The following is a 24879-nucleotide window of genomic DNA, read 5'->3' as shown; positions in this document are numbered from 1 at the left end:
TGTAGGTATATACCTGAAGTAACCAATAGCATCTACGATGAAAGGTTGGAAGAATTGCTGAGTGAACATAACATCCGTAGATACACTATAAAATTTTATTTGTCAAATTAATTAAATTAAAAATCTCCACATTAACTTTATTTTCTAACCTCAGTTCCTTGAACTTTTAATTTCATATGATCCTCCCGCGTGGTCTTCCCATCTTTTCTCTTCTTCCAGCAATACCCATCACGACGGTAGCGGACCTTCTTCCGTGAGTACAGAAGCATAGATCCACTCTTTGGTCTAAATTTTTTTTTGTGCAAATAAACGAGTAAAGTGCAAAAAGTCACTCATAAATTGAGCATAAACACTTTTATCTGAATTTTTTAGAGTTTATAGAACTAAAATATTTATTTAACCATTATATACCTCTATATTACCCTAAATCTTATCTGTACCATAGCTCATGGCAATTCTGACTAATTTTAAATACACTGACATTTTTATGATGAATCTTATCAATGTTATGTGGGCTCATATTTCGTAAAGAATTTGCGATTTTTGAGAAAAAAAAATACTAGAGGAGCTTTTGAGTTTATTTGAGCTATAAAATAAATAAAAAAAACTCACCGTGTCTTCACTTCTTTTGATTGCCATTCGGAATGCCTCTCGAAGTTAATTAAAATCGCAGCAATTTCCTACAAAAGAATGGGGAATTTTTAATTTTCTACATTTGCAAAATTTGCAAGAAAGTCTGAGGTGGATGGCCTGAATAAAAGAAGAGAATTTTTGCACAAAACGAACCTCATTTGTATTCCAACGATGACGTTGTGTTGGAAAGTGATCAGCTCTCGGTAAGCTTTCAAGATTTTCAGGCAGCTTAATTGGTTCTCCATCTGAAGGTGGAATTTACAAGAATTTAAAAAAGAATATTGATAATGAAAATTGAAGATTTTACTTAAGTCAAAAGAACTGCAAATCAAAAGCTTAAAAATTATCTAAATAAAATTAAAAATATTTGATTTTTATTCTAAAGTCCTCAAAATTCTTTCTTTAGTGGAAACTCTAAAGAAAATTTAATCAAGAAATAAAGATTTTTAAATCTTGAATTCAGAATAAGGGTCAAGGTTAATAAGAGTGAGAAATATTGAGAGAAAAATTCAGCGAATTGATGACAAATACATTCAATTCCCCGTATTGAGAATCTCTGGCTAAAAATTCTTGAAACTTCCTTAAAATCTTCTGAATTAAATTACAAAGAAGCTTCTGTCAAGATTCCCAAGAAGAAAATCTTTTAAAAAGAATCCTCCCCAAAGACCAAAGAAGTTGCCAAAGAAATTGCCTTAAGAATTTTTCAAATGCCCCAAAAAATCAGTGCTCCTTCGCGCACAACCTTATCGTTTTTTTATCAATTTCAAATGCCATCGAACATGTGCGTTGGAAGGGTGTTGAAGAAAAAATCTATGTTGAATATTTGAGCATGAAAAAAAAGGAGGAAGTGTAGTTTGGTGGAATATGGCATACAAAATTGCGGAATGGGTCACATATGCGTCCCAATATCTGTCACACTTTTTCTCTCTCCTTTTTCTCTCTCACAAAATTTATTCCAGTCAAACATCTAACTCGTAAAGCGTACTAAGAACAAATAAGGGTATATACGTGGTAATCATATAAGTTCGAATTATGGCAAAGTCCCTTTGCAATCTCACAATCCACCAATAAAAATTTTCCTCCATTTCCATCCGCACCATTGCCCCTTTTGCGTGCGAGGAGCACACAAAAAAAAATGAGATCGCTCCGAAAAAGACAAGATTTTGTCGCTTTTTGGGATGAAAAATTAATTTGTTCTACCACCCATCCCTGTGAAATATCCCTTTTTTATCCCCTCTATATATAGGAAGTATGTTGTAAAGTATGGCTGGTAAAGATCACATGAGAACGAAACTTATCAGCTGCTATCATCGCAACAGGCACGTCCCTTTTCACCACCGAAAAACATATATTTATTTCGTATGTCTAAACCAAGCACGATATGAACGCATTGTACATCACCTATTGCTCTCTTCCTCCCTCCAACCCACCATCCTTCCACCCATTTGCCTATTCCGCGGCATATAGAAAATAAACAAAATCAATATATGTGTGGAAAATAAATAAAAGAATTTCCCCATAATTTCCCAGCTATAGATAGTTGGTGGTGGTGGTGGTACCAACCTGGCGTTTTGCTATATTTTTATGTTCCGCATTGGTCCACCACTAGGCAACATTGCCTTCATATCCCACCGCGCGATACACTAAATCCGTCATCAGCATCCCTTATCTACAGAACAATCTCATTTGTATGGACAACATAGATATTTCGTGGATGGGCTTGTGGGGTGGGCTACAATAATTGTTGTATATCATCCAGAAAACACAATTCACGATGATATAGTGCAGCACGTCTAATGCAAAATGAGATGTTTATTGCTTCACACGCTCATCAAAATCACACCAGAAATAATTCCCTCATTTAATTACACACAAAAGCCATCAACGCTAAAGCCCATATTTTCCTTATTGTGCTGTGGAAAAGCTCGCTCTCCTCTCTCACTCACTCATGCACTACATTCATAACATAACTACCTTCCACTACACCCTAGGTAGGCAATCAAATAGTAACTCCACGTATACCTCAACCTACTAAAAATATGCAAAAAAAAACATCTCCATCATCCATAATTTAAACTGATCATGCAATTTATTTTTACATAACTTTATCACTTTGGCAAATATTTAAAAAATAAATAAATAAAAAAAAAAACCTCAGGTAGGGTTTTTTTCCCGCAATAAATCACTTTATAGTTTTACAAGTTATTAATTTTTTTGCTGGTACTGCCTCTCGCCCTCCCTCCCGTTGGGAAGCACAGATAGTAAAATCATTCCCTCCCCCAGCCCATCATTCACATAAATATGTACATGTTGTGTGTGTAAATATGTGCTGCAACATGTCGATGTATATATTGACAGCTTCACACGATTGCCAAGCAAAACTAATTAATAACGCATCCCCCCAGTTGAAAAAAAAAATCCCCCACCATGCGAAAGCACTTGAATAACACACTCTCTACCCAATTGGGGAAAAATTTTATAACAGGGCCCAAAAGGTAATGTGAAAATAAAATATATTATAAACAATAAAATGTGGGGAATTAAACAAATTCATGATTTGGTTGGACAATAATGTTGTGATTCATTTATATTTTTCCACGGGGGTTGGAGGGACAAACTACTACATACCAGAGCTACCCATTGGGGTTAAACTTTAATAAAAATGAACACGGGAATATAAAATAATTGGCATACGGTGTTCATTGTAAATTACATTCCATTTGCACCAAAGGAATTATTAGTACATCAATTAAAATATTGCAATGTGTCACACCAAAAACTAGATTTTGCAAATTGGTATGATCAAAAAATAAACTCCCACCGCCCGCCCATACTTCGCTCTGCACCCCATTTTGGTGGTTGGTTTATGCACCACAAATAAATTTATTGACACGTCGCTGAACATGACAAAAATCGTTCTTGTTTTTTTTTTTCAAAGAGAGAATAAATAGTTTATAGGGGAGACAGGGGTTAACTTTTTATTTATTATTAGAATTTCTTTGAGGAAAGTTTCTTTAAAAAAGTGGGGAAAGTCTAAAGGGATCGTCTTTCTAATGAAATAGAGCAAAAAGCTCTGATTCAGGATCGTAGCCAGGGAGGGTGTTTGGATGTCTATCTAAACACTTTTAATATTTAGACAGGTTAGGTTTCTTTCTTTAGATGTTAAAAGAATTTTTTTTTATAGAACTTCTAAGAAAAATAAATTCTAAAAGAGAGTTTTCAAACAAATTATTAGAAAAAAAAGTAAAAAGTCAGAAAAGAAATTCCTAAAGTTAGAAAAGATCCGTCAAGCTTAGAAATAAGGTTAAACGTTAAGAAAAAGTTTCTTGCGTTACAATTTAAGTCAAATTAAAAAAAAAATCATACGTCAAGCGTTAGAAAAGAGCCGTCAAACACTAGAATAAATGTCAAATGTCAGTAAATAAATTCTCAAACGTTAAAAAGGAAATTTCAAACACTGGTTTCAACGTTAAACTTAAAAAAAAAGACACGTCAAGCATTAAAAATCGTTACGCAGCACTCGTTGAATTTCCATAAGTTTTCAAAATTTTCTCATTCGAATGGAATGGAAAACTTCCCTTAAATAAATTTTTAGATAGGCCCCTTTCCGTATTTATAGGATTGTTAGTTTTTCAAGACTTTTAAGACCTCAACGATCACTTTAAGATTAACTTAATGCTTAGCTTAGTCCAATAGAAGTTTTTTCAATAAACTTTTTCTTCATCTTTTTGTAAATCTTTTTTTTTTCTTCAATTAACCTGTAAATCCTTAAAATTGGTCTCAATTTTAAAATTCTTATATGTAGCTGTTGAAAAATTCCCTTACTTTACACACACTTAAAGAAATATTATTGTAAACTTCCTGTTGCTCAATAAATGAATTTAAAACTAAAAACCCAATTTAATTACTTAAGCATAAAAAAACGTTACAATTCTATCGAGAAATATACATTAAAAAGCTGCTAATCTTGAAGCACTAAAAAAGAAAGAAAACTATAAAGAAATCAACAAATAATATCAAAGCAAAATTAGTAGTAGGTTGCAAGCAAAAGAAAGCATTCTAAAAAGCTAAAACTTTGTGTGCCACACGTGTGTAATATTAGCAAGTAAAAGCTCTCTTTGTGCTTTCACTCATAAAGCTTATAAAGCAAAATAATTAATAGAAGAACCTAAAATAAAAATATATTTATACGTTTTCTTAGAATTATCAAAATCTCTTTATCGTAATTTGAGAGGCATCATCATTTGTGCATAATTACTTATCGAATATAAATTTTAATGTAAAGGTAATGGTATATAGTTAAGGTATGTATGTAATTTGTTAAATTATATTGGATAAATAATTATTATTTTAGTATCTTACTGTTATTAAGGGGAATTATATTTGCCGGCAACATTCTCATTCCAGCATGATGTATCAATTGGGCGGAATTATTATTAGGATGCCGTACGGAAATTTGGTGTCCAGTCATCAAGTCATTCGGCATCAAATGATGATTTTGGGTTTGTAGTTGTTGGTGATGATGGAGTGGATGGTGCCCAGGATTATGGGTGAGTTGTCCATGAATAGAATGCGCCGAGTAAATAAGTCCATGATTATTTAGAGGATTAAACATTGGACCACTACGTGTTTGATGAGGCGTTGATGGCATAAGTGATCTAAATCCCGACATTACTACGCTTTGTTTTTGTCTTCCTCCACCGGAGAGATTCCTGCTTGAATCTCACCTTTTTGTCTTTCTTCGTTCTCCTCCTTTGACACGCAGGAACTTTCTTTCTCTATGATATTTTATTTTATCTTAATTAATTCCTTAATTTATTATTCATGTGTGCGGATACACGATGCAATCAACAAATTGTTGAAATTACATTGTAATTCCTAGGAAGCAGTTTGTTTTTGTATTTAATTTTCATGTTTTATGAATAATTCACCTTTATAATGTTTTTGTTATATTCTTTTTATTGTATTGTATTGTATTTTATCAAAAAACAATGCACTTGGTATTTAAAATGCAATTTTAAAATTCATCACTGTTTATTTTATTTATTTAATGCAATACACACCACTTAAGTATTTTGTCCCCAAAAAGCCGAAATGTTGAGTGTTTTGTCACTTCCTTCTCTTGGCATATTGCAAAGAAAGCAAAGATGTAAAAAAAAAGAATGGAGAACGTGGAAAAAAATCTACTTCTCCTCTCAAATTTATTTTATATACTGTGTTTGTGAATAAGTTTTGTTCTGTGTGGTATACATTTTAAAAACAAATCATTATGTCACGTTATAATTATATATCTTGTTTGTATGTTGCATAAAATTTTTCATTATAATGAAAACCAACCATATTGAAATGCACTAAGGAAACACTTTTGTTGGGAGTAAAAACACAATTTGGAATATTTAAACGAAGATTTTTATCAAATAATTAAATATTGTTGTTATTATTGAGGCTTGTATTAATTTTATAATATTGTAGATATATATGTATGTATAAATTTCGCAATATCAGTCTCTATTATTGTGCACTGGGATACGAGTGTTGTCCTTTCAGCATAACACACCACATAATTTTATTTTTAATACAATAAAGTATGTATGTATGTATTGTATACCTTATAAGCGAGGATATTACTCCGAAAAAAATTTTTTTCCTCTTCCTTTCAGAGTTTAATTGCTCTCCTTTTCACATTTCGTCGGAACTTTATTTCACTCTCGCGCAATAAATATGCATTTATGGTGTACACGCTTTACGATTATCCGTGTGACAGAGCATTACATAAACTCAATAAAAAGCATAATACCTACTTCCCAAAAGTTATTTATCTCCCATCTCATTTTTTTATCAATTAAAATTTATGCAAGAACTTTAAAGATTCTATCTCTTCTGCAGATCTCACCAGACTTCTGTTCCTTTTTCTTTAAAAAACTTCCTCAAGTAAAATGATCTCTCTCTCCCTAACTATTGGTGCACACGAAACTGTGAAGAAGAAAAAAAACTGAAAGAATTCTTGCCTAAAACAATTACTCGCGCGACTGTTCTCCTACAAAAAGGTATGACTTATGAGTAACAAAATACTAATACAATAAAGATAATAATTTTTGGAACCAACCTCTCGCATGATATCTGCGCCTCTATGAGTGTTGATGAAATTGTTTCATCTACTATTGAAAACGTTTTTGCCTTTATCTTCAACACGAGTGTTACACTCACTTCCAAACAGAGTTTGAAAAAAAAAATCTTTATCTCTCTCACTCTCTGTACATACAGATATGGTTTCAAAATATGATTTTCCACTTTTTTTTTCCATATACATGTATGAAGTTATATAAATATATAGTTCACATCTTATCTGTTAAATATAATAAAATTCTTTCCGGGGAGGTGTTGTATATAATTTGCAAAACAAAACTGCGTACTTAAACTATATATGAAAGTAATAAAACAAGAGGCCATTTGAATGATGAAGATGAAGGTTATTTGATTAACTTCTTTATGGAAATTGTAGGTTGGTTCCTTGAGAGGAAAATGCTGTAGGAATACGTACTAAAAATTGAGAAATTGTACCCAATCTATGAGTCATTTTAATCAATGGAGACGGCTTACGTTAACAGATGGTGAGAGAAAAAAATTATCAATTCCACGTTAATGGCATAACGTGAAAGGGAAAATTTCGGAGTTTCATGGTTTTTGTTTTAGGCTAGAATTTCTAGGCAAGAGGAGAGAGATCGGGGGTTAAAAAAAGTTAGACTACTCTTTGTATTGAGTTCGAAATGTCTTCCTAAACATGATATTCCAAAATGGTTTAAACAATCCTTTTAAGGACCGATAAAACAGACGAGCGTAAATTATTTTTAAAAAAAAATTGAAAAAGATGGATTTTCGGACTGATATTAGGTCAATTAACTTTATTTAAAACTAACTTATATAGTCCTAGAAATTAGCCTAGTAGTCGACAGAAAATCTGCTTTTTTTCAATTCCCTATAGGAAATTTTCCGTCCTAGAATTTTCTTTCAAGGGACTTAGCTCAAATCTTATAAGGAGAACACGATTTTTTGAGGTCTTCATTAAGCACTATCTAACTTAGCTAGCCTAATTCGTGCCTATTTCATGGATTTTTTATTCTTTACTTTATGAATCCGTTCATTAAGAATTCTAACGTTAGGCTCTTTCATTAATATTGATAATTTATTGATAAAATTCAACATTTATCCGATTTTCAATTCATTTATAGCTTTAAAATCTAAGATTTTTTTTGTGATCTAACATAGTTCAATTCATTTTAGAATTTTTTATATTTTAATTCATGTATAATGTTATTAGACAATTCTAAAACTATTATTTAAGCAACTGTCCTCTCATTTTAATTATTTAAAAAACTTACATAAAAAACTCCTGTCCTGTAAATCTTCCGACGGAATTTCCCATTTAGAATAGAGAAAGTTAGATCTTTCCTAGGTTATCTTTCTTTACAACAATTTTCTTTTGGAAAAAGTTCTATTTCTGACTAATATTGCTTTCAATTCAGCTGATATACGCTACCTAATTTTTAGAAAATGTTTAATCCTTTAGGGTTGTTTGAGTATTTCTTGTTGTCAAGAATATCCTTTTCTAACCAAAAAGGAAGAAATCCTGTCTGATCTGTAAAATCTTAAAGATTTTCTAAATGTTTTTTCTTTTTAAATAAAATTTATTTTACCCACAAATCTTCAGATCCTCGGAGACATCCTTTCTCCCAACTTATATTCAACATCTATCTATTGCCTAAAGTAAAAATTCTAATGCAAAGCTATACGAAAGAAAAAGGATATAGGAATAGTCTGAAAGTCCCCACATGAATAAAGCATATATGGGGTGAAGCTTAAAAGTGTAAAGGAATTCTCACACAGTGAATGTGTGCAAAGAAATGCAAGATCTGCAAAAATTGAAAATCAGCGTCTCTCCTCCAGGACATTTTCAGTGGGTTCATGAGAAACGACGATTCACTTAAGGAACAGTCATTTTTCAAATCTATTTCAACTCGTTTTTGGTGGTACCATAACTTAAATCACTTAATGTGATTTTATTCATATACCCCCCATCTTTATAGGGAAAGACGGTGGATGAAACTTGCAAGATTTCTCGAGAGGCCTGCAAGTGCGCGTTTTTGGAAAAAGAGAAACCTTGCATAAATAAACAATAAATCATGGCTGAAAGGATTATTCCATGTTTCTACCCCGTACATACCTTTAAGCACTTTAAAGTTCTTGCAGCACTCCTTTTACCTTCTTCTACGCTTATTTGAAAGATTTTTTGATTTTATTTTTATTTTTTTGGTGGAAAAAGAAAAATATAAAAATCTGTCACATTGAATAAAAAAATATAGAAATATATTTTAGCACACACATAATTTCTGCAAAAGCCACACATATTACCGAAAAGGTAATAAAGTAGTTGACGTATTGTCGTTGAAATATTTCAGCGTTTATTGCCTCGTGGTTTTATGTAACCAATAAATTATCAATAGAGATTCAAATTATCTCTCCTGACTAAATTCAATTTGATTATTAGATGCCATAAACTTTCGATATATACCATGAGGAATGTTATTACCCCCATCGTCTCTAATTCAACATTATAGGATGGATTTTACATTAAATACATGTACACAATCTATGTACACTTGTACATAACTCTGACAGTCTCTATTTTTTTTAACTACATAGATAATCAATTTTATCTTTTGGAAAATTGCATGAGAGTTTTTTCTTTCATGAAATTTATATTCTTTTTTTTCTAAAAACCTTTTTTAAAACAAATATATTAAATGAATTTAAAAAAAAATTTGCAGGAATGCAAAAATGAGAAAGTCAAAAAAAATCTACACAGAAAATGTACATCAAGTGTTTCACATGGATTATTACAGCGAGCCAATGATATATATTTACGTGGAAATTACATCCATATAAATAGCATTTTTTCTTGCTCTGTACAAAAACTTGCATTTCACAAATTCTATGTCGGTGTACAACAACACACATTTAAATATATATGTATAAAATATATCCAAAAGCTTCATCTAACATCTAAATTGCCACAATAGACAACTTAACATAATAATGCCTCTAACACATTGCACGCGAAAAAGTTAAAACATGGGAAATACGAGAGAACAAAAAAGGAGAAAAAGGAAAACTTTACAATTGCTCTGGGGGTAGAAAAAAAAATGAAAATAGAAAAACATCAACAGAAAATTATTACTTTTAAGAGGAGAACATGTATTACATATATCTATTATATATAGTATAAACGCCACAATATTTAGTGTAGTGCAATTTTACAACACATAATTATTTAATATTTTTGTTCTCTTTTTTTTTTTGAGGTATATACACAAATATGTCATCGTGTACACACCTTAGGTTGAAATTATTAAAAACTTCTTTATATACATACAAGATTACACACATAGAGAGGAGCCTTCGTTGTATAAAGTTTCACTTTATTTCTTTATTTTTTTTTGTCGGAAAAAGGACGTATGTGAGAAGAAAAACTTAAACATGAAAGTTTTCTATATAATAACGAAAAAATAACACTGAAATTTCTTTTATTTTCTCTTATTCATCCAATTTATCATTTTTTTTAAAACTTCTTTTTTTTGTGACTAAAACTTCGATGAAGATTGTTTTCTTTTCTAAAGTCGGCATTAGAGATTAATAAATACGCGTTATATAGCACTCATAGAAAGGAGAAAAATGAAAGAAAAGGTGACTATAAAAGTATAGCGTAAAGAGTTACAACTTTTCCGGTCAGTGTAGTGAAAAGTACTACTGGAGGCACAAGAATATTGCGTGTTTTTAGGCTCTCTTGTATCCCTTTTACACACATGCACATGCCCACACACTACCGTGCCACACACACACACATCACCCATCGCGAAAGGGATGCCACCATCCGTGACCTTTTGCGAAAAAAAAGGACGAGAAATTTTGTTCAAGGCGTGCAACTGAGGCGCATGTTTCTATAATTCCTTGTCCTTCTTCACTTGTGAGTCAGTAAACCCTCATAAACAGAAAATAGACCACGTACCATACTGTGATGGACTTATGTTTGACAAGACTTTACAATTGGGGCTCAACTCCTTTTCTGTTTCGTTTTTTTTTTCTACTTTTTGCATCATCCCCCATTTTCACAACATCATGCAAGAATTAGAAATTCCCATTGCTAATTCAATAGGCCAAAGCGAGAGGGAGAGGTGGGAGACAACCACAACACAAGGATTTCAGTCACTCTCCTCACGTGTCCGTCTCCTAGAGCTTTTTTGGGGCTAGGCAAAATACCCTACATATGTACATAAAATACATAGATGTATATATTTCATTCGGGGATATAGAGCTAACAATATAATAAAACAATTTAAAAGTTTGCAATTGCACATTTATTTATTGATAATGAACGCCGTGTCGTAGTTGCAAAGTTTGATATTTATTGGTTGTGACTTATTGCATTCTGTGTTATGTACTTGCCAATAGGGCTATTCACAGGAAATGCATAAAAGTAGGAGGCAAATCCAATAGATATATTAAGGAATTTGTTTAGGAATTGAGGTAAAATTAATTATCCACCTTGAGAGCTTTGAAAGCTTTAAAGTCCTTAATTTAAATGATTTCTAGAGACAAATAATTAAATTAAGTCCTTTTTGAGCAATAAATATTTCAAGTAGCAAGAAAGCTTTAATAGATGAATTTTTGGCCAAGAGAGTGTCAAAACTTTAAAAAAAAAAGACACGAGATTATTTCTAAATTGTTTTTAATAAAATGAAATCGTCATAATCGTCATAGAATTTTTTTTTCAATTTAATATTGAAAAGAGAATCACAAAAAAATTTAAAAAATGTGTTCCTATTCAGCGACCAAGAAACCTTTGAAATTCGCTAGAAATCTTTAAAATTTCAAAGATTTCAAGAGTTTATTGATTTCTGAATAAGACTTAATATTTTTTTTTTCAATTGTAATCCTTGGATGATTTTGCTGGCCAACTTGGTCAATTTGACCTTTTCAAATCATCACAGAATTTAAAAAAAAAATCTACAAAGATTTTGAAAAGATTTTTCAAGATGGTCGAAAGAAAGCTTGGAAAAACATTTTCTTTTTGAGAGTAAATTAAGGTGGAGATTTTGAGGTTAGAAACCTCAATCTTATACTTTTCGGCTAAATTATAATAAAAAAAAAATAGTATTTTTACATTATTTTCTCAATAAAGAAAATCATAATAAAAAAATCGAATATTGGCATATAAGTTCTAAATATAATACATCATCATCGAATAAAAAACCCTGAAAGTATGCCAATTTAAATTATGACCAAAATAAAATGAATCAATATTGAAATATAAATGCATTATTGCCCATCAGACACTGCTGTCCTTTTATTTTATTTTCCTCTCCTTCAAAAAGACTTCCCAATATTAGGCATATTATCCAAGATATATGTATAATTCCAACGAGTAACCCTGTTAAGGGGAAGAGGGTAGGACAGAGTGAAAATGTGGAGAAGAAAAAAAAAAGAGAGAATATGTTGAAAACTCTACAAATTTAGCTAGATAAATGTTGGGCAAAAATTGCACTCAATTGGTCACTCCACGAGAGTTCATGCAATCGTGTATTCTATAACACATCAATTTGTCTCTCTGTATGAATTAGGAAATCTATGTACGTAGAACCCACCCTAATTGAATATCACTTCATTCAGAACACGTTCAGCCAGACTGCATGTTAGAATGTACTTCTTTCAATTTGCCCAAGAAGCGGCTCTTTTATATATTTTTCCTCTTCTTCACGTAATATCTCTATATTTCTCTTTATATTAAATGCTTAAGATAGGACCTTATTTAAAAAAAAAAAACGAGTAGAAAAAATCGAAAGAAAAGTTTTAAAATGGCAAATGGGGTGGTTTTGGGAAGGAGGGGTGGAAACGAGAAAGAATTCCAAGAGAGACTCACCATTTCCGAGAGGTAGATGCTTTTGATTAACTTGCTCCAATTTGCCATTTTTTTCCTCATCCGCCGTTGGCTCCTTCTGTGGCTTGTGTTGCTTCATTTGACTAACTTTCAGTGAATTTGCTGATGTATTTGTTGATGATTTCTTTGATGAGATCCTCACTGAAGACGTGAGTGCCGTGCTGTTGTTGCGAAATAAAAATATCGATTGCGACTTCTCCAGACGCTTCAGTGTTTGCAATAAAATTGGACCATCTGAGAGTCCTCGCGCCCCAACGCGGTGCTGAATGAGAAATTGCCCCTCTGACAGATGACTCGCTGTTGGGTTCTTTTTCAAATTCGCCGCCTGAAGGACAATCGTTTCATTATCACTGGACTTTGATGGTGCATTTGGTTGTTGCTGTAGCACAATTGCCCCCTCATTGGCCTTCTTCCCCTTTAGCCGTTGGTGCTGTATTAAAACATGCTTCTCCTCATCACCTATTAAACTCATTAAATCTTGATTGTTGTGCAATATAATATGGCCATTGTCTGATCGCGCACCGCGAAGTAAAATTATATTATTTGGATGTGTTTGAGAAATTGTTGTCGTTGATTCTTTATTGCCCGTTGACATTGGAAATGTTTCGCACGCAGATTTATCTGTCATGGTTTTTGAATCAATGTCATTTGTTGTTAAATCATCCTCGCGTGAACCTACAAATTGATGGTTTGTGAGGGAGAGAAAGAGAATAAAATTCTAATATTAGAAAATTACGGAGAAAAATCATTATATAACAGTTTGCACAATTGGTGGCAGCGGTGGGATCAATAACTGTGCTAAACTGTTATATTCCTCAGGGAAATTCGTCAAAAATTTCGTAATTTTTCTAGATAAGTATTTTAAAGAAAATTTCAACTACAGAGCATTATGAGAATTATTAATCAATCTCATGAATTAGTTTTCTGCCTTTAACTCCACTCCATTATCTTGGACACGTTAAGTCCTTTCTCACGTTGTACATTGTATAACATTATATGTATGTATAGTGCATGTAAGTGTACACAAAATACAGGAGGACTCTTTAGCAATAATTTAATGAACGAGAGATCCAAAGTACACACCAATTGCAATATTTCTTGGGCAATTCTTCGTGTTTTAATTGGGATGGCGCACTGTCTCACAGTCGATAGAATCCCAGTTTAGTGTATGAAAGAGCTGGGTGAGGTGTTCTTGAAAACACAATTCGATTTATCTTGGGCTATTGTGAGAGGATATTTTCGCACAAGGATATATTTTGCACTATATAGCCCCCCCCCCCACTTCACTTTATATTGAGGAGATTTTCAATGAATGTATACGACACACACTATTTCCTCATTCTCTTGTATTTCTTACACCCAGAGTTTTCCCGATGCCATTGCAATTTTGTCCTGTTACAAAGTCATGTAATTTGCATTATAGTGATTGTGAAAGACATCATTACAAATTGTTATTGCTAATACCATGGGGTATGTGTGTGTGTATGTGCGTATTATGTTGTTTAACCCAAAAGGAGAGAATGAGTTATATAAATGGCTCCTTTAGTATGCTGCTTACACATGTAGGTATATATATTTTGAGGAAAATCCCATATGGATGGAAAACCCATCGTAACATGCCAATGTTCAATAGAGTGGGCGATTGCTGTTTATCGACACAAAGATTCTCCTCGGTGTGTTTATATATATACGATCAACAACATAATAATGTACATCACACACCAAAATATATATATTTTCATTTTATACATGTGTGTTACCTTTTCTACAAAATATATAGGAGGCAAGGAAACACAAATTGTAGTGTAATTCAATTAATTAAATCCGGTTTTATTCAACTCATGAAAGTCCATGTAACATCTTGATAGAGAAACAAACTTTCGCCTCTCAACTCTCTTCTAAATACGTTGCAAAATGATAAAATTTACTTGCATTCGCGCAAAGCTCAAAGAAATCTTCTTCCCTTCATGGTTTTCCTTCCCCCACCCTCCCCTAAAACCGTGTTTGGATCCACACAGCATCTTGGTTTTGTTTCCCCCTCCCTCCCTTATAGCCCAACCAACCCAGCGCCCCCATATGTGTGCCCCCTTAAAACTCCTAATTCAAGCCTTTTAGGCAATTGTACATTTGCGAGACTAATTAAAATTTTGTGTTTTGTGCCCTGTTTTATGGATTATTTATACAACCATATACACACACACACAATAGCTGCGAGAGAGAGGAGGATATGAGACAAAGTTCTTATAGTCTAATTTAAGTTTCCAGATGTATAGACAAACTACATCAAGAAGCAGACTACCTCAATTATCCGCCTTACACACTATATCTATTTTCTCTCTGTACATAAATTTGTTTACGCTATATGTACAAAATTTAAATTATACTTTTGGGGTTAAAAACAACTTCACCTTACACACCCCATTGTTGGTATGTCGAGGGGGTGGGGGGAGGATGTGACGGTGGGTATGGGGGCTCAGCCAACATTAAATTTTTGCACAGTTTTTTTTGTTCCTCCCTTCTTTTGCATTTGCATACACACAGGAGCGTGCAACCTCAACTTGTGTACACATACCATTTGATATTAACCAGAGTTTACACCTCAACGAATTCTCTTTTTTTTCCCATTCTATTCTGTATGTTCTCCTTCCTTCGTAGAAAGTTTCAATTTATTGCATGGAAAATTTAGTTTTTTGCATTATGAGGAAAGTTGTTTTTTGTATCTAAATAGAAAATATAGTATATTTTTCACTAATTAATTTGATTTCATTCACATTAAATTTATGGAAATGTTTTAATGAGAAATTTTGGTGTCTATTGGTTTGGCAAAAAGTCACAGCTATTGCTGTTGGGATTAAATTAATGAAATTTTATTAAATCCAAATAATTTTGTAATAGTAAGTCAAGGAATCTTTTCAAGATGTGCAGTGAAAGAAATCGAATTTTCGATAAAAAAAATCATGGAAATAAAGAATTTTATTTAGTGCTGACGTTACGGAGACCTTGTATCATTCTTCAGGGCCTTGAATGATAAAATTCTAGTTAAAAAACAAACAAACAAATAAACTCCTGTGAGTTTTGTTATGGCAGAGAAGTTCAATTAGCTCAAATTCATAGAAAGAAAACTTAGAAAAAAATATTCATTTTGAGTGAAAATTAAGGTTAAGTTTTTTTAAGCTTATAGAAACCTCGATCCCCTCGATCCCCAGGGTTAAAGAAAAAATTAGAAGAATGAAGCAAATTAAACAATTAACTAAAATTCAATTTTTTTTACCAAGATTTTTGAACGAAAATCTAATTTCTAAAAATCGAATTTTTCAAAAATAAATTTTAGAAAAAAAGAATCAAAAAAGTAACATCCGTAGGTAGATTCTGATCAGAAACGCAGTTTTGCTCAACGATTTTTCTCCCTTTTAATTCTCCATTTTGGGGAATGTGTGTGACACATTATTTTTGCCCTCGGGAGTTATCTTGCATGTTTAGGGAGGCTTTGACACAAATACTTTCCTTAAATTGGAGAGAAAAATCGTTAAGAAAGATTGAGCTTTAGATCAGAATTTACCCACAGACAGGTCAAGAATGAGAAAACAAATTAAACAAATTAGAACAGTTTGAGCTTTTCAAAAAAAAATACGATTATCCTCAGTTCTTACTGAAAAATTGATTTATAACAAACTGTTATACGGATAGACATTGGTTAACGTTGTATCGAATTTAGTCTTTAAACACAATATATTTTTTTTAAAAAGCAAAGCTTGAGATGGGCTTAAAGACTCTAGCCTGACTATTCTACATTTTAATTGAAATTGTATTCTAGTCAGTTAAAACAATATTATTCTAAACTCTCATCCCATCTTTACCGCCATTTTTATTTCTTTTTCAGCCTCTAGAATTCTTTTTAATCGTAAAACACAAATTTTCTCTTTTCTTACTGTCCCCTGAATGGAATTCAATGAAATCGATTGGAAATATGAAAGAGGGAATATGACGTAAAATTTAAAGTTTATACGATAAGCCGAAATATATCATAACATTTCTTCCCAATATGTCATCTTCATTTCAATCTTTATTCATATTGAAGAAATTTCTCAAATGTTATTCTAACAAAATTTGATGGTTCAATCTTCATACATACATATAACCCCGCACTAGAATCTATCTCTTTGAGAATCTTGTTGTGTGTAGATAGATATTTAATCTGGGAATTGAATTTGATTATTTTGTGGAGTTAGCAATCTTCATGTGCGGGGCATATAGCAGCAACTATATTTGGAAATAATTAAATTCGAGTCTCTCCTGGCACGAGAATCACAACCCCCATGAGCTTTTAGCCCCTTATCTCATTGCTTACCCTATTTATGACGTTAACACCATAAACTTTCACAACTGCCTAGTAGATAATCATGAATAAATTATAAAGTAGGATGTCGTAGACTTGCAATATTTATTCTTTCAAAAAAGTCTCTCACTCTCTTTTCTCCATATGAGTTATTACTTTTGGTTTCTCTTATATATTTTATATAATACTATATGAAAAAAATATATAAATTATTTTAAATTTTTCATCCTCTATCCCTCCCCCCTCTCCACTTTGAGAAATAAATGTTTCTCAACCAAAAAAAAAAGAAGGAAATGGGAATAGAGGAAAAAAAAGTATCAGAGTTTTTGTATTATTTAAATTAATTCCTAATATTATTCTCAAGAATGAATAATAAATTGAAAGTGTACATGAGATGTTGTTTAATACGGCTGCGCTAAAAATTTATGTATGTGTGCGATACATTCGTGGTCAAAACACCGCATACAGGAGCACAAGAAGTACATCAATGTACTATACTTTTAACCAGATGTACTTTTCATATGTATTTTAAAATTTTATTATACAAAAAAAATGTAATTCGTCCTTCCTCCTTGAGTGGCGCTGGAACTGTAGTGGGGGGAGTGGATGGGGGTAGGATATGGGTGGAGGAAAGTTGAGAGAGAGAGAGGAAAAAAAAATCAAATATCCCTCTCGAAGGGGCCATGGAGTATGCACTTGAAAATGCCAAAAGGATCCACAAAAAAGGGATGGAACTTTCTGAAAGGTACCTACAACCTACATAAAATTTTTTCCCACAGCTTGAAAATTATTTATATTCTCATAATATTCTCATAAGAAAATAAATGTTGGAAAAAAATGCAAAATATTTCAAAGCCTATTCCACACGTACACCCACCCACCCACCCCTTTCACCCCCAAACATAGTTCCATTATATTGTTTTTCGCAAAAACCCATTCGCAACAATTTCCCCCAATATAAGCCAAAGAGAGAGACTAGAAAATAAATCGTGGAAAACCTTCTGCTACAATTGCTAAATTTATATCACTTACATTCAATAAGGACTTGAAAGCAAATTTCTTGCAATAAATATCCGCTTAAGGCAATAAAATATTACCCATACCCACGTAATACACACAATATTGTATATAGCATTCAGCGAGGCTTTTCATTTCGAAATGCATGTGAACAAATGTTATATTTTCCACTGCCATCGTACCTAATTCAAAAGTTCCTTCAAAATATTGCTTGAGAAATTGCTTAAACTTTTACAAAACACGGGGACTCTCGGCTTTCTCATTCCTTTTAGAGGGTCATGCCCCCATTCCACCCACACTGTACCTCCCCCCGCCCCCCCACCCTGCACCCGTGTGCGCTTTTATTGCCAAAAAGAACTCCATAATAACACATGGAATCTCAATTTACTATCCTAATATACTTTATTGGACAAATTGACTTCTTTTTCTTCTCATGCTCATTGCAAAAATTGTTTATTTCTCTTTTCCTTCCAACTAACAATTCCACCCCTCCCCCCACAACCCGAAAAAAAAGTTATTTGAATGTCATCGTCGGATAAATTCTCAAAACTTTCTATTTAGAAGCTCAAAAGTTTTCTTTTGATAACACACACAAAAAAAATTTAACCAAAAACTTTTCATGAAGCTACACATTTTAGGTGAAAATCCTAACATGACGTGAATTTAAAAATTTGTACATACTCGTTTTTTTTTCTTAAACATGGGGAGGAGGATTTTTCAATTAGATTGTAGATTCGTTATTTTTTTGTGGTGAAATAGTTGGTAGATTTGTTTTAGTTTGTTGATAAAAGTTTATTTTAGCTCTAACTTTTCTCTAACTGATGCTATTTATATTTTTTTATGTGGTGGTTTGAAGCATCAAATGATCAAATGGGTTCTTTGAAATTGAAATTGAGCAGCATAGATAGATATGAAGAATCAAGATTCATAAATATTATATATTTTGAATAACAAAAAAAATCTTTTATAAGACATAAATAAACAATTGGTGGCAGCGGTGGGATCAATAACTATGCTAAACTGTTATATTTATCAGGGTAATTTGTTAAAATGTTTTGTAAACTTTTTAAATAAATTATTTTATGAGAATTTCAATAAAAGAATTATTAGAATTAAAAATAAATCTCCTGAATTAGATTTAAGCTTGAAATCTAACTTTATTATATTGATTATCTCTGGAAAAGTTTGTAGAGGAATTGCATAGGATACTAACTAATTGCAGGTCTTTCCGGGAGTGTTAGTTAAGGATTATTGCATCGATCTAAATAAAGCATGTGCGTTCTTTAGGGATCAATTGTTTCTTTAGTTGAATTTTATCAATTATCCTATTTAGTTGAACTTCAGGGATAACTTGAGGGAAAACCTAGATTTTTGGTTATTTGTTTATCAGATTTTCCTTATTTATTTTCCAAACCCTTGTTTGAATTTTTTAGCTTCGATTTTCTCTATGTTTTCAAGGAAAATCAATGGTTTAAACAAATACAAGACTTTGGTTTATCTTGCTGCATACTTAGACCTCATTTAGCTCTGATTCACATAATGATTGCTTAACATGAAAATTAATTAATCAGATTAAAATTAATTGAATAATACAAATTGAAAAATAAAAAAAAAACAGATTTGGCGTAGTTTTTTATTCAATTTAGTATCCGAAAATTTTTTTTTAAAGAAAAATGACTAAACTGAAACTCAATAAAGCTTTTCATTAACATTCAGCTTTTCATTTCCTCTAGCAAATTAAAGAAAAATCAATTTTAAATTACTCAAACTGAATTTCTACTTCTGACAGGGTTATGCATGAAAATGTAAATTAAGTAAAGAAAAATGTCTAAATTAGAATTAAATCATGTGGCTCAGATATTGTTGACTCAAAATTTATTTTTATTAACCTTTGCATCGTTACTACATTTTATTAGAGACCTCGAAGCCCTTGAGCCTTATTGATTTGTAATAATCAATGCATTTCCAATATCATTAAATATTTATTTAGTATTCAATTCTTTTACCTGACATCTATAAAGAATGTAACTTTCTAACTAAAAAAATAATAAATAAATAAATCCCTTCTTATCTTTTTTATTATTTCTTCATTTTCTATTATTTTTCTTTATAGAAACTAATCAATTTAATAAATTTTACCATTAGAATTCTAGTTCTAGAATTTAGTCAATGTTAATCTGATTTACTTTATTTTAACGTTAATTTTTTGAAGTTTGTCTTCTATTTAATTTGTATAAAGTTTAAAAAGAAATTCTAATCGATTGATATATCCTTTCTTAGAACATGAACTCTCAGAACTTCCTTAGTAGTTGATTTTCTAATAAATTGAGAGTAAATTAATCAGGTGAATTTAATTCGAAACACCTGATATGTAATTTTGATTGAACAAACAGCATTTAGATCAAAGCTCTCAACTTCTCTAATTTAACACAATTCTAAGGAATCTAATTCATTCACAATTTAAGGGAGTATACTTAATTGATTCACCCCAAAAGGGGGATTATGTGGTTAAAAAGATTTTCTTCAACTTACCAATTTGAACACTAAGACAATACATTGCCTGGGACGCCATTCTGGCTCCTTCAGAAAGCTAATAAAAATCTTGTTGAAACCATATTGCTGGTAATAATAGATATTTCTGCAAAGAAAAAGAAACCAAAGAGATTTTCATTAGAATTTGCTTTAAAAGGATTTTCGGGATTCTCCTTTTTCTTCTTCTTCTTCACAACCCTCAAAAGCTCTGTGAGGGAGGAGAGATTTGTTGCCTCCCCCTCCACCGACCTTTAGGTGAGAGAAGAACCTATATACAGAACTTCTCCCCCCCAAGGAGAAATGTAGGGCACTTCAGAACCTAATTTTCCTGCCACAAGCACCCCCATACAGTGCCTCCAAAGGAATTTTCCTGGTGGAGCTCCTTCTGAACGGGGGAGGAGGGCAGAGACGAAGGGTGTGGGGAGGAAAAATCAGGAGCGCAAATAAAGAACAATTAATTGGGGCCCAGAACAGTCTGCGCGGAGTCTCTTGGGGAATTTTGCAGCCCAACTTGCGGTATCAACTTACCCAACTGTGGGAAGGTATTCCTGGATAACTCTGGCAGATTTTCACTGTGAATTCACGATAAAACAACAGAGAATTTGCTCATTTTTTCCATCACGAAAAAAAAACACCAACACAACTTTTTTGAACTGTCAAAGTTTTTTTTGTGCTGAACCGCAAATTAGTGGCGGCTGCGGATACTACGAGCGCCGCGGGAAATGTAAGATTTCCGGGAAATCCTTAATATTGGAAATTTTCTTTTAGAAAATTTAATTCCGCTTTGGTTTTTTTTCTGCCTTTTTTTTTTTTAAAAATATGAATTTTCATTGATAAAAGCAGGATTTGTATGAATTTTCCGCCGTGGTTTTTTCTCCTGATTCTCAGAAAATTAAATTAACGTTTAATTCAATTTCAACATATTTCAATCATAAATGTCGTTTTTCTTTACATAAAAAATATGTTTCCTTGGAAAAAACGCGGAAAATTCTATCAATTTTCACAATTTGAATTTTGCCGCCTTTTGTCGGAAAAGTCAAAAGCTCGGAGTATTTTGAATTAACTGAAAACCTTAGATGGATTTTCAATTCAATGGAAAATTCGCAATTTTCTCTACATAAAAGGAGTTTATTCGTTACATATTGCCAAGGGAAATTCTAACAAGAAAATTAATTAGGTACGCGTAAGTTTGTAGAGAATCTAAAATAAAGGAAATAAGAAATCGCTAGAGAAACTTTCCAAGCTGGGAAAATATTTACTCAAAAGTGCAAAATATGACGTCACTAATTGCATTTTCCCTTCTTCAGATAAAGCTTGGAAAAAATTATCGATGAAACATTGGCGCTAATATTTTATGCCCTCAAATTAAGAAAAATGAGAAAAACAAAATATAAAACTCAAATATTTCCAAGGAACTCAGGAAAAATTATCTCCCTAAAATTCACCATTTTACCCCAGGTTCCCCTACAATGTTGACGTCATTGTTTGCATTTTTAGACAAATTTTTGCTGCTTTTTCCCAGCTAATCCCAGTGTTTCTATGACAATTTTTAAATTACTTTTCGCCTTCTAATAAGATTATTCGAATAGCAATTGTTTCATCAAAGATTTCTCATATAAAACGAATAAACTCCTTTGTCGAAAATAATGAAACATAACAAATTATTATCGCTTTAACATTTTATTTTAACGGATGCTTTTACATTGCTACATTCTTTGTCATTTTATCTATTTAATATATATTTATTTTATTTATTCTCAATGATCGTGGAATACGCGAAGCAAATAATGACCTTTCCTGCATGTCATTGTATTTTATTTATATTCTTGGGTGTAATATAATGCATAATATATCTCATATGGCTAATATATTATTGGAATGAGAATTATTTCATTTTATACACACAAATTATTTTTTTATTACATTACTATTCTCTTATTTTTAGCGCTTTTTTGCGCTCTTTTTTTGCAGATTTTAAGGAGTTTCCTTAGCATCTTGTCTCATACAGTCCACTGCGTCCAATGTAGCGCACCCATTTTACCACATCATGATCCGAATAGTTCAATTTTGGCTCGAAAACTTTGAGATAGCGCACCTGAAAGGCATAAAAAGAGATATTTTAGAGATTTTCCTGCAAAATAAGAGATTGAAAGACAAAAAGAAACCTTGAAGCCAGAAGGTGCAAATGGAACCTCAAAGTTCATTGAAATTGGTGGTCTGGTCCATTTCTTTTTGGTATCCGTTTCGAGCAATTCAATTTCCGCCGACAGCTGTGTCTCCTTCATCCCAGCCATTCTCTTAATCCTACAAAATTACAGACAGAGTTAGATCATTTTTTTTCAGAGCTTTTGGAGGCATTTTTTTCTTTAAATTCTTACTTCCAGACAATTGCATTCTCAGACGCTTTGTATTTAGCCTTCCCCTTGAGGCAGATCAACTGGACCCCCGACGTATTGAGGGGCGTTGGGATTTTAACTTCAATCTTCTGCCCCAGAAGGGCTGGCTTGAAATTCGACTTGAGCACCACCTTAACCTCCATCTTAGTACGTCCCACCTCACGCACGAGCGGGATCACGCGGAAGGGCAGTGAGATGTCCTTTGTGGTGCGATAGCGCATCAACTCGAACTCCCCGTCGGGCGGAATGAAGCTAATGGAGTGTTCGGTCTCGAATTTACTTAATTTAACACACTGATGAAATTGGCAGTCATCAATGACGACAACTGGCTTCCCCGAGCGAGATGTTTCAGATTCATTATTCCCCGAGATCCCACCGCGTCCCTTTGCATCCATCACGATCTTATCGTTGATGCCGAATTTGCATTCCGGCATGCCCGACAGGTAGGACTTCATCACCACCTTACCGGCAACATGAGCAGAGAGCACCTGCCCCTGGGGGCTCATCAAGAGATTCACATACTCAAGAACATCCAAGAAAAGCTCATTCCTGCGATACTTTATCCCTTCGCGCCTCCATCCAATCTGCCCCGTCACCTGGGACGTTATCTGAGCCTGTTCCTCCTTCGTGGCGGACTTTATGCCCTGCTGCGTTATGAAGGTCTTCAGGACCCCCGTGTCGGTATTTTGGGGATAGCCAAAGTCCAAAATCTCATCGAGAAGTTCGTAAATGAGGACAAAGTTATTCTTAATGTTCTCCTCGGAGATCTTTCCGAAATACGACTGCATCACATCGATGATCTTGAGGAGAAACTCAAACACCATTGCGGCGTTCACATTTTGCTTCGTGACAGCAGCCAACCAGATATTTGCACGCTGTGTTCCGGAAAATTCATTTATTTGTTATTTAATTCATTTTTTCGAGAGTTTTTGGGTCGATTTGGTTAATTTTTCATTAAAAAAATACTAAGAAGGTTTTAAGTTGTTTAAAAAGGTATTTAAATTTTTCCGGAAATTGATTTTGTGAGTCCGGAAGTATAATTTTGTTTCTTTTAGATGTAAAATATTAGTCTATTTTAGTTTAGCATTAGGAATATTCAGAAAGTTTGTCAGGATCTCTTTCAGAAAGTTCCGGAAAATTTCTAAAAAGTATCAAAAGGGTTTTTGAGGCAAGAAAGCTCTTTTCTATCACACCTATCTTTTCCAATTAGAGTTCTCTAGCCCAATTTGAAAGTAATTTCAATGAGAAAAATTATAAGAAAATATAATAAAAAAAAATAATAATTTCCAATCAATTACAATACATCGCGACTTTTCCCAAGAAACAAACGAGCAAAAAGGGGGGCTAAGAAATGATTCTTTCGCAGAAATCGACCCAACTTCCAAGAAAAGCAACTTTTCAATGCATTTGAGGCAATTTAGAACATTCAGACGACGTACCTTGATGTGGAAGAAGCTGGTTCGAGCGATATTGGTCACAGGGGAACGAACCTGCTGCCTGGCATGGATCACATTCACCCGGAAAGCATCCACAGCATTCCGCCCAATATCATCGCGATAGACACGCGAAATGAGGACTTCCCCTTTGTGGTTGTAGACAAATAGTCCCCCAATCATATTGTCCGCCCTTCAGCACAGTCCTTACGGCGACAATATTCCCTGCGAAGGCACAAAAGGAAATTCTCAAGAAATATGGGCGGAAATGAGCAATGATGGCCCCAAAAGCTCAAACGTCAAAAGTCCCCCCAAACTTTTTACCCATTTTCCATGCATAAAATAATTCTTTTACACCATCTCTGTTCTTTAAAATCATTCAGGGAGGTTTATTGATAAAAATTAGTGGGAAATTTGTTGGGAAAACTTACAAATTATCGCTCAAAATTGCCTCGCTCTCTGGCCAGGAAAACACCACAAAAAACACTTCGCGATATGACCGGAGATGGCAGCACTGATGACGTCGGGATTTTATCCCTA

At 32.9% G+C, this 24879-nt stretch overlaps 4 protein-coding genes across 9 annotated transcripts in view; all 4 read right to left on the bottom strand.

Moving 5' to 3' along the window:
• Nucleotides 1–21192, bottom strand: part of LOC129791556 (calmodulin-binding transcription activator 1) — a 40966-nt gene extending 19774 nt beyond the window's left edge. For 4 of the 6 annotated variants that reach the window (XM_055829737.1, XM_055829738.1, XM_055829739.1 and 1 more), the window contains exons 1-7: nucleotides 21039–21192; nucleotides 20511–20616; nucleotides 12608–13300; nucleotides 787–878; nucleotides 613–680; nucleotides 150–285; nucleotides 14–85 (exon numbers count right to left, since the gene is read on the bottom strand). In XM_055829737.1, the coding sequence (XP_055685712.1) occupies nucleotides 14–85; nucleotides 150–285; nucleotides 613–680; nucleotides 787–878; nucleotides 12608–13300; nucleotides 20511–20550 (1101 nt within the window). In that variant the 5' untranslated portion in view covers nucleotides 20551–20616; nucleotides 21039–21192. Of the gene's footprint in view, nucleotides 1–13; nucleotides 86–149; nucleotides 286–612; nucleotides 681–786; nucleotides 879–4995; nucleotides 6671–12607; nucleotides 13301–20510; nucleotides 20617–21038 lie in introns of those variants that run through there. The other 2 variants (XM_055829741.1, XM_055829742.1) reach the window with 2 other exon arrangements.
• The window catches only part of LOC129791558 (trifunctional purine biosynthetic protein adenosine-3), a 1078967-nt gene that overhangs the window by 315804 nt on the left and 738284 nt on the right, over nucleotides 1–24879 (bottom strand). The gene's annotated exons all lie outside the window — the stretch shown is intronic.
• Nucleotides 1–24879, bottom strand: part of LOC129791559 (potassium/sodium hyperpolarization-activated cyclic nucleotide-gated channel 3) — a 1048222-nt gene that overhangs the window by 426163 nt on the left and 597180 nt on the right. The window lies entirely within an intron of this gene.
• On the bottom strand, nucleotides 22172–24859 carry LOC129791597 (AP-2 complex subunit mu). The gene is made up of 5 exons (XM_055829827.1): nucleotides 24771–24859; nucleotides 24346–24564; nucleotides 22889–23781; nucleotides 22676–22814; nucleotides 22172–22605 (listed from the first exon to the last, which is right to left on the bottom strand). Exons 2-5 carry the CDS (start codon nucleotides 24520–24522, stop codon nucleotides 22498–22500), a joined length of 1317 nt encoding a protein of 438 aa, XP_055685802.1. The 5' UTR covers nucleotides 24523–24564; nucleotides 24771–24859; the 3' UTR covers nucleotides 22172–22497.

This window comes from Lutzomyia longipalpis, chromosome 3 (genome assembly GCF_024334085.1).
Source record: "Lutzomyia longipalpis isolate SR_M1_2022 chromosome 3, ASM2433408v1".
Classification (NCBI taxonomy): domain Eukaryota; kingdom Metazoa; phylum Arthropoda; class Insecta; order Diptera; family Psychodidae; genus Lutzomyia; species Lutzomyia longipalpis.
The sequence above is the reverse complement of the archived record's forward strand: the minus strand, read 5'-3'. Positions and strand labels throughout refer to the sequence as shown.

Bases quoted from the DNA above. Each gene is read 5' to 3' on its own strand.
- LOC129791597 (XM_055829827.1), bottom strand. From the start codon at position 24,522: ATGATTGGGGGACTATTTGTCTACAACCACAAAGGGGAAGTCCTCATT. The intron at 22,815-22,888 runs GTAAGAATTTAA...GTAATTTTGTAG, and splicing joins GAGAATGCAATTGTCTGGAA to GATTAAGAGAATGGCTGGGA. The intron at 22,606-22,675 runs GTTTCTTTTTGT...TATGCCTTTCAG, and splicing joins TTGCACCTTCTGGCTTCAAG to GTGCGCTATCTCAAAGTTTT.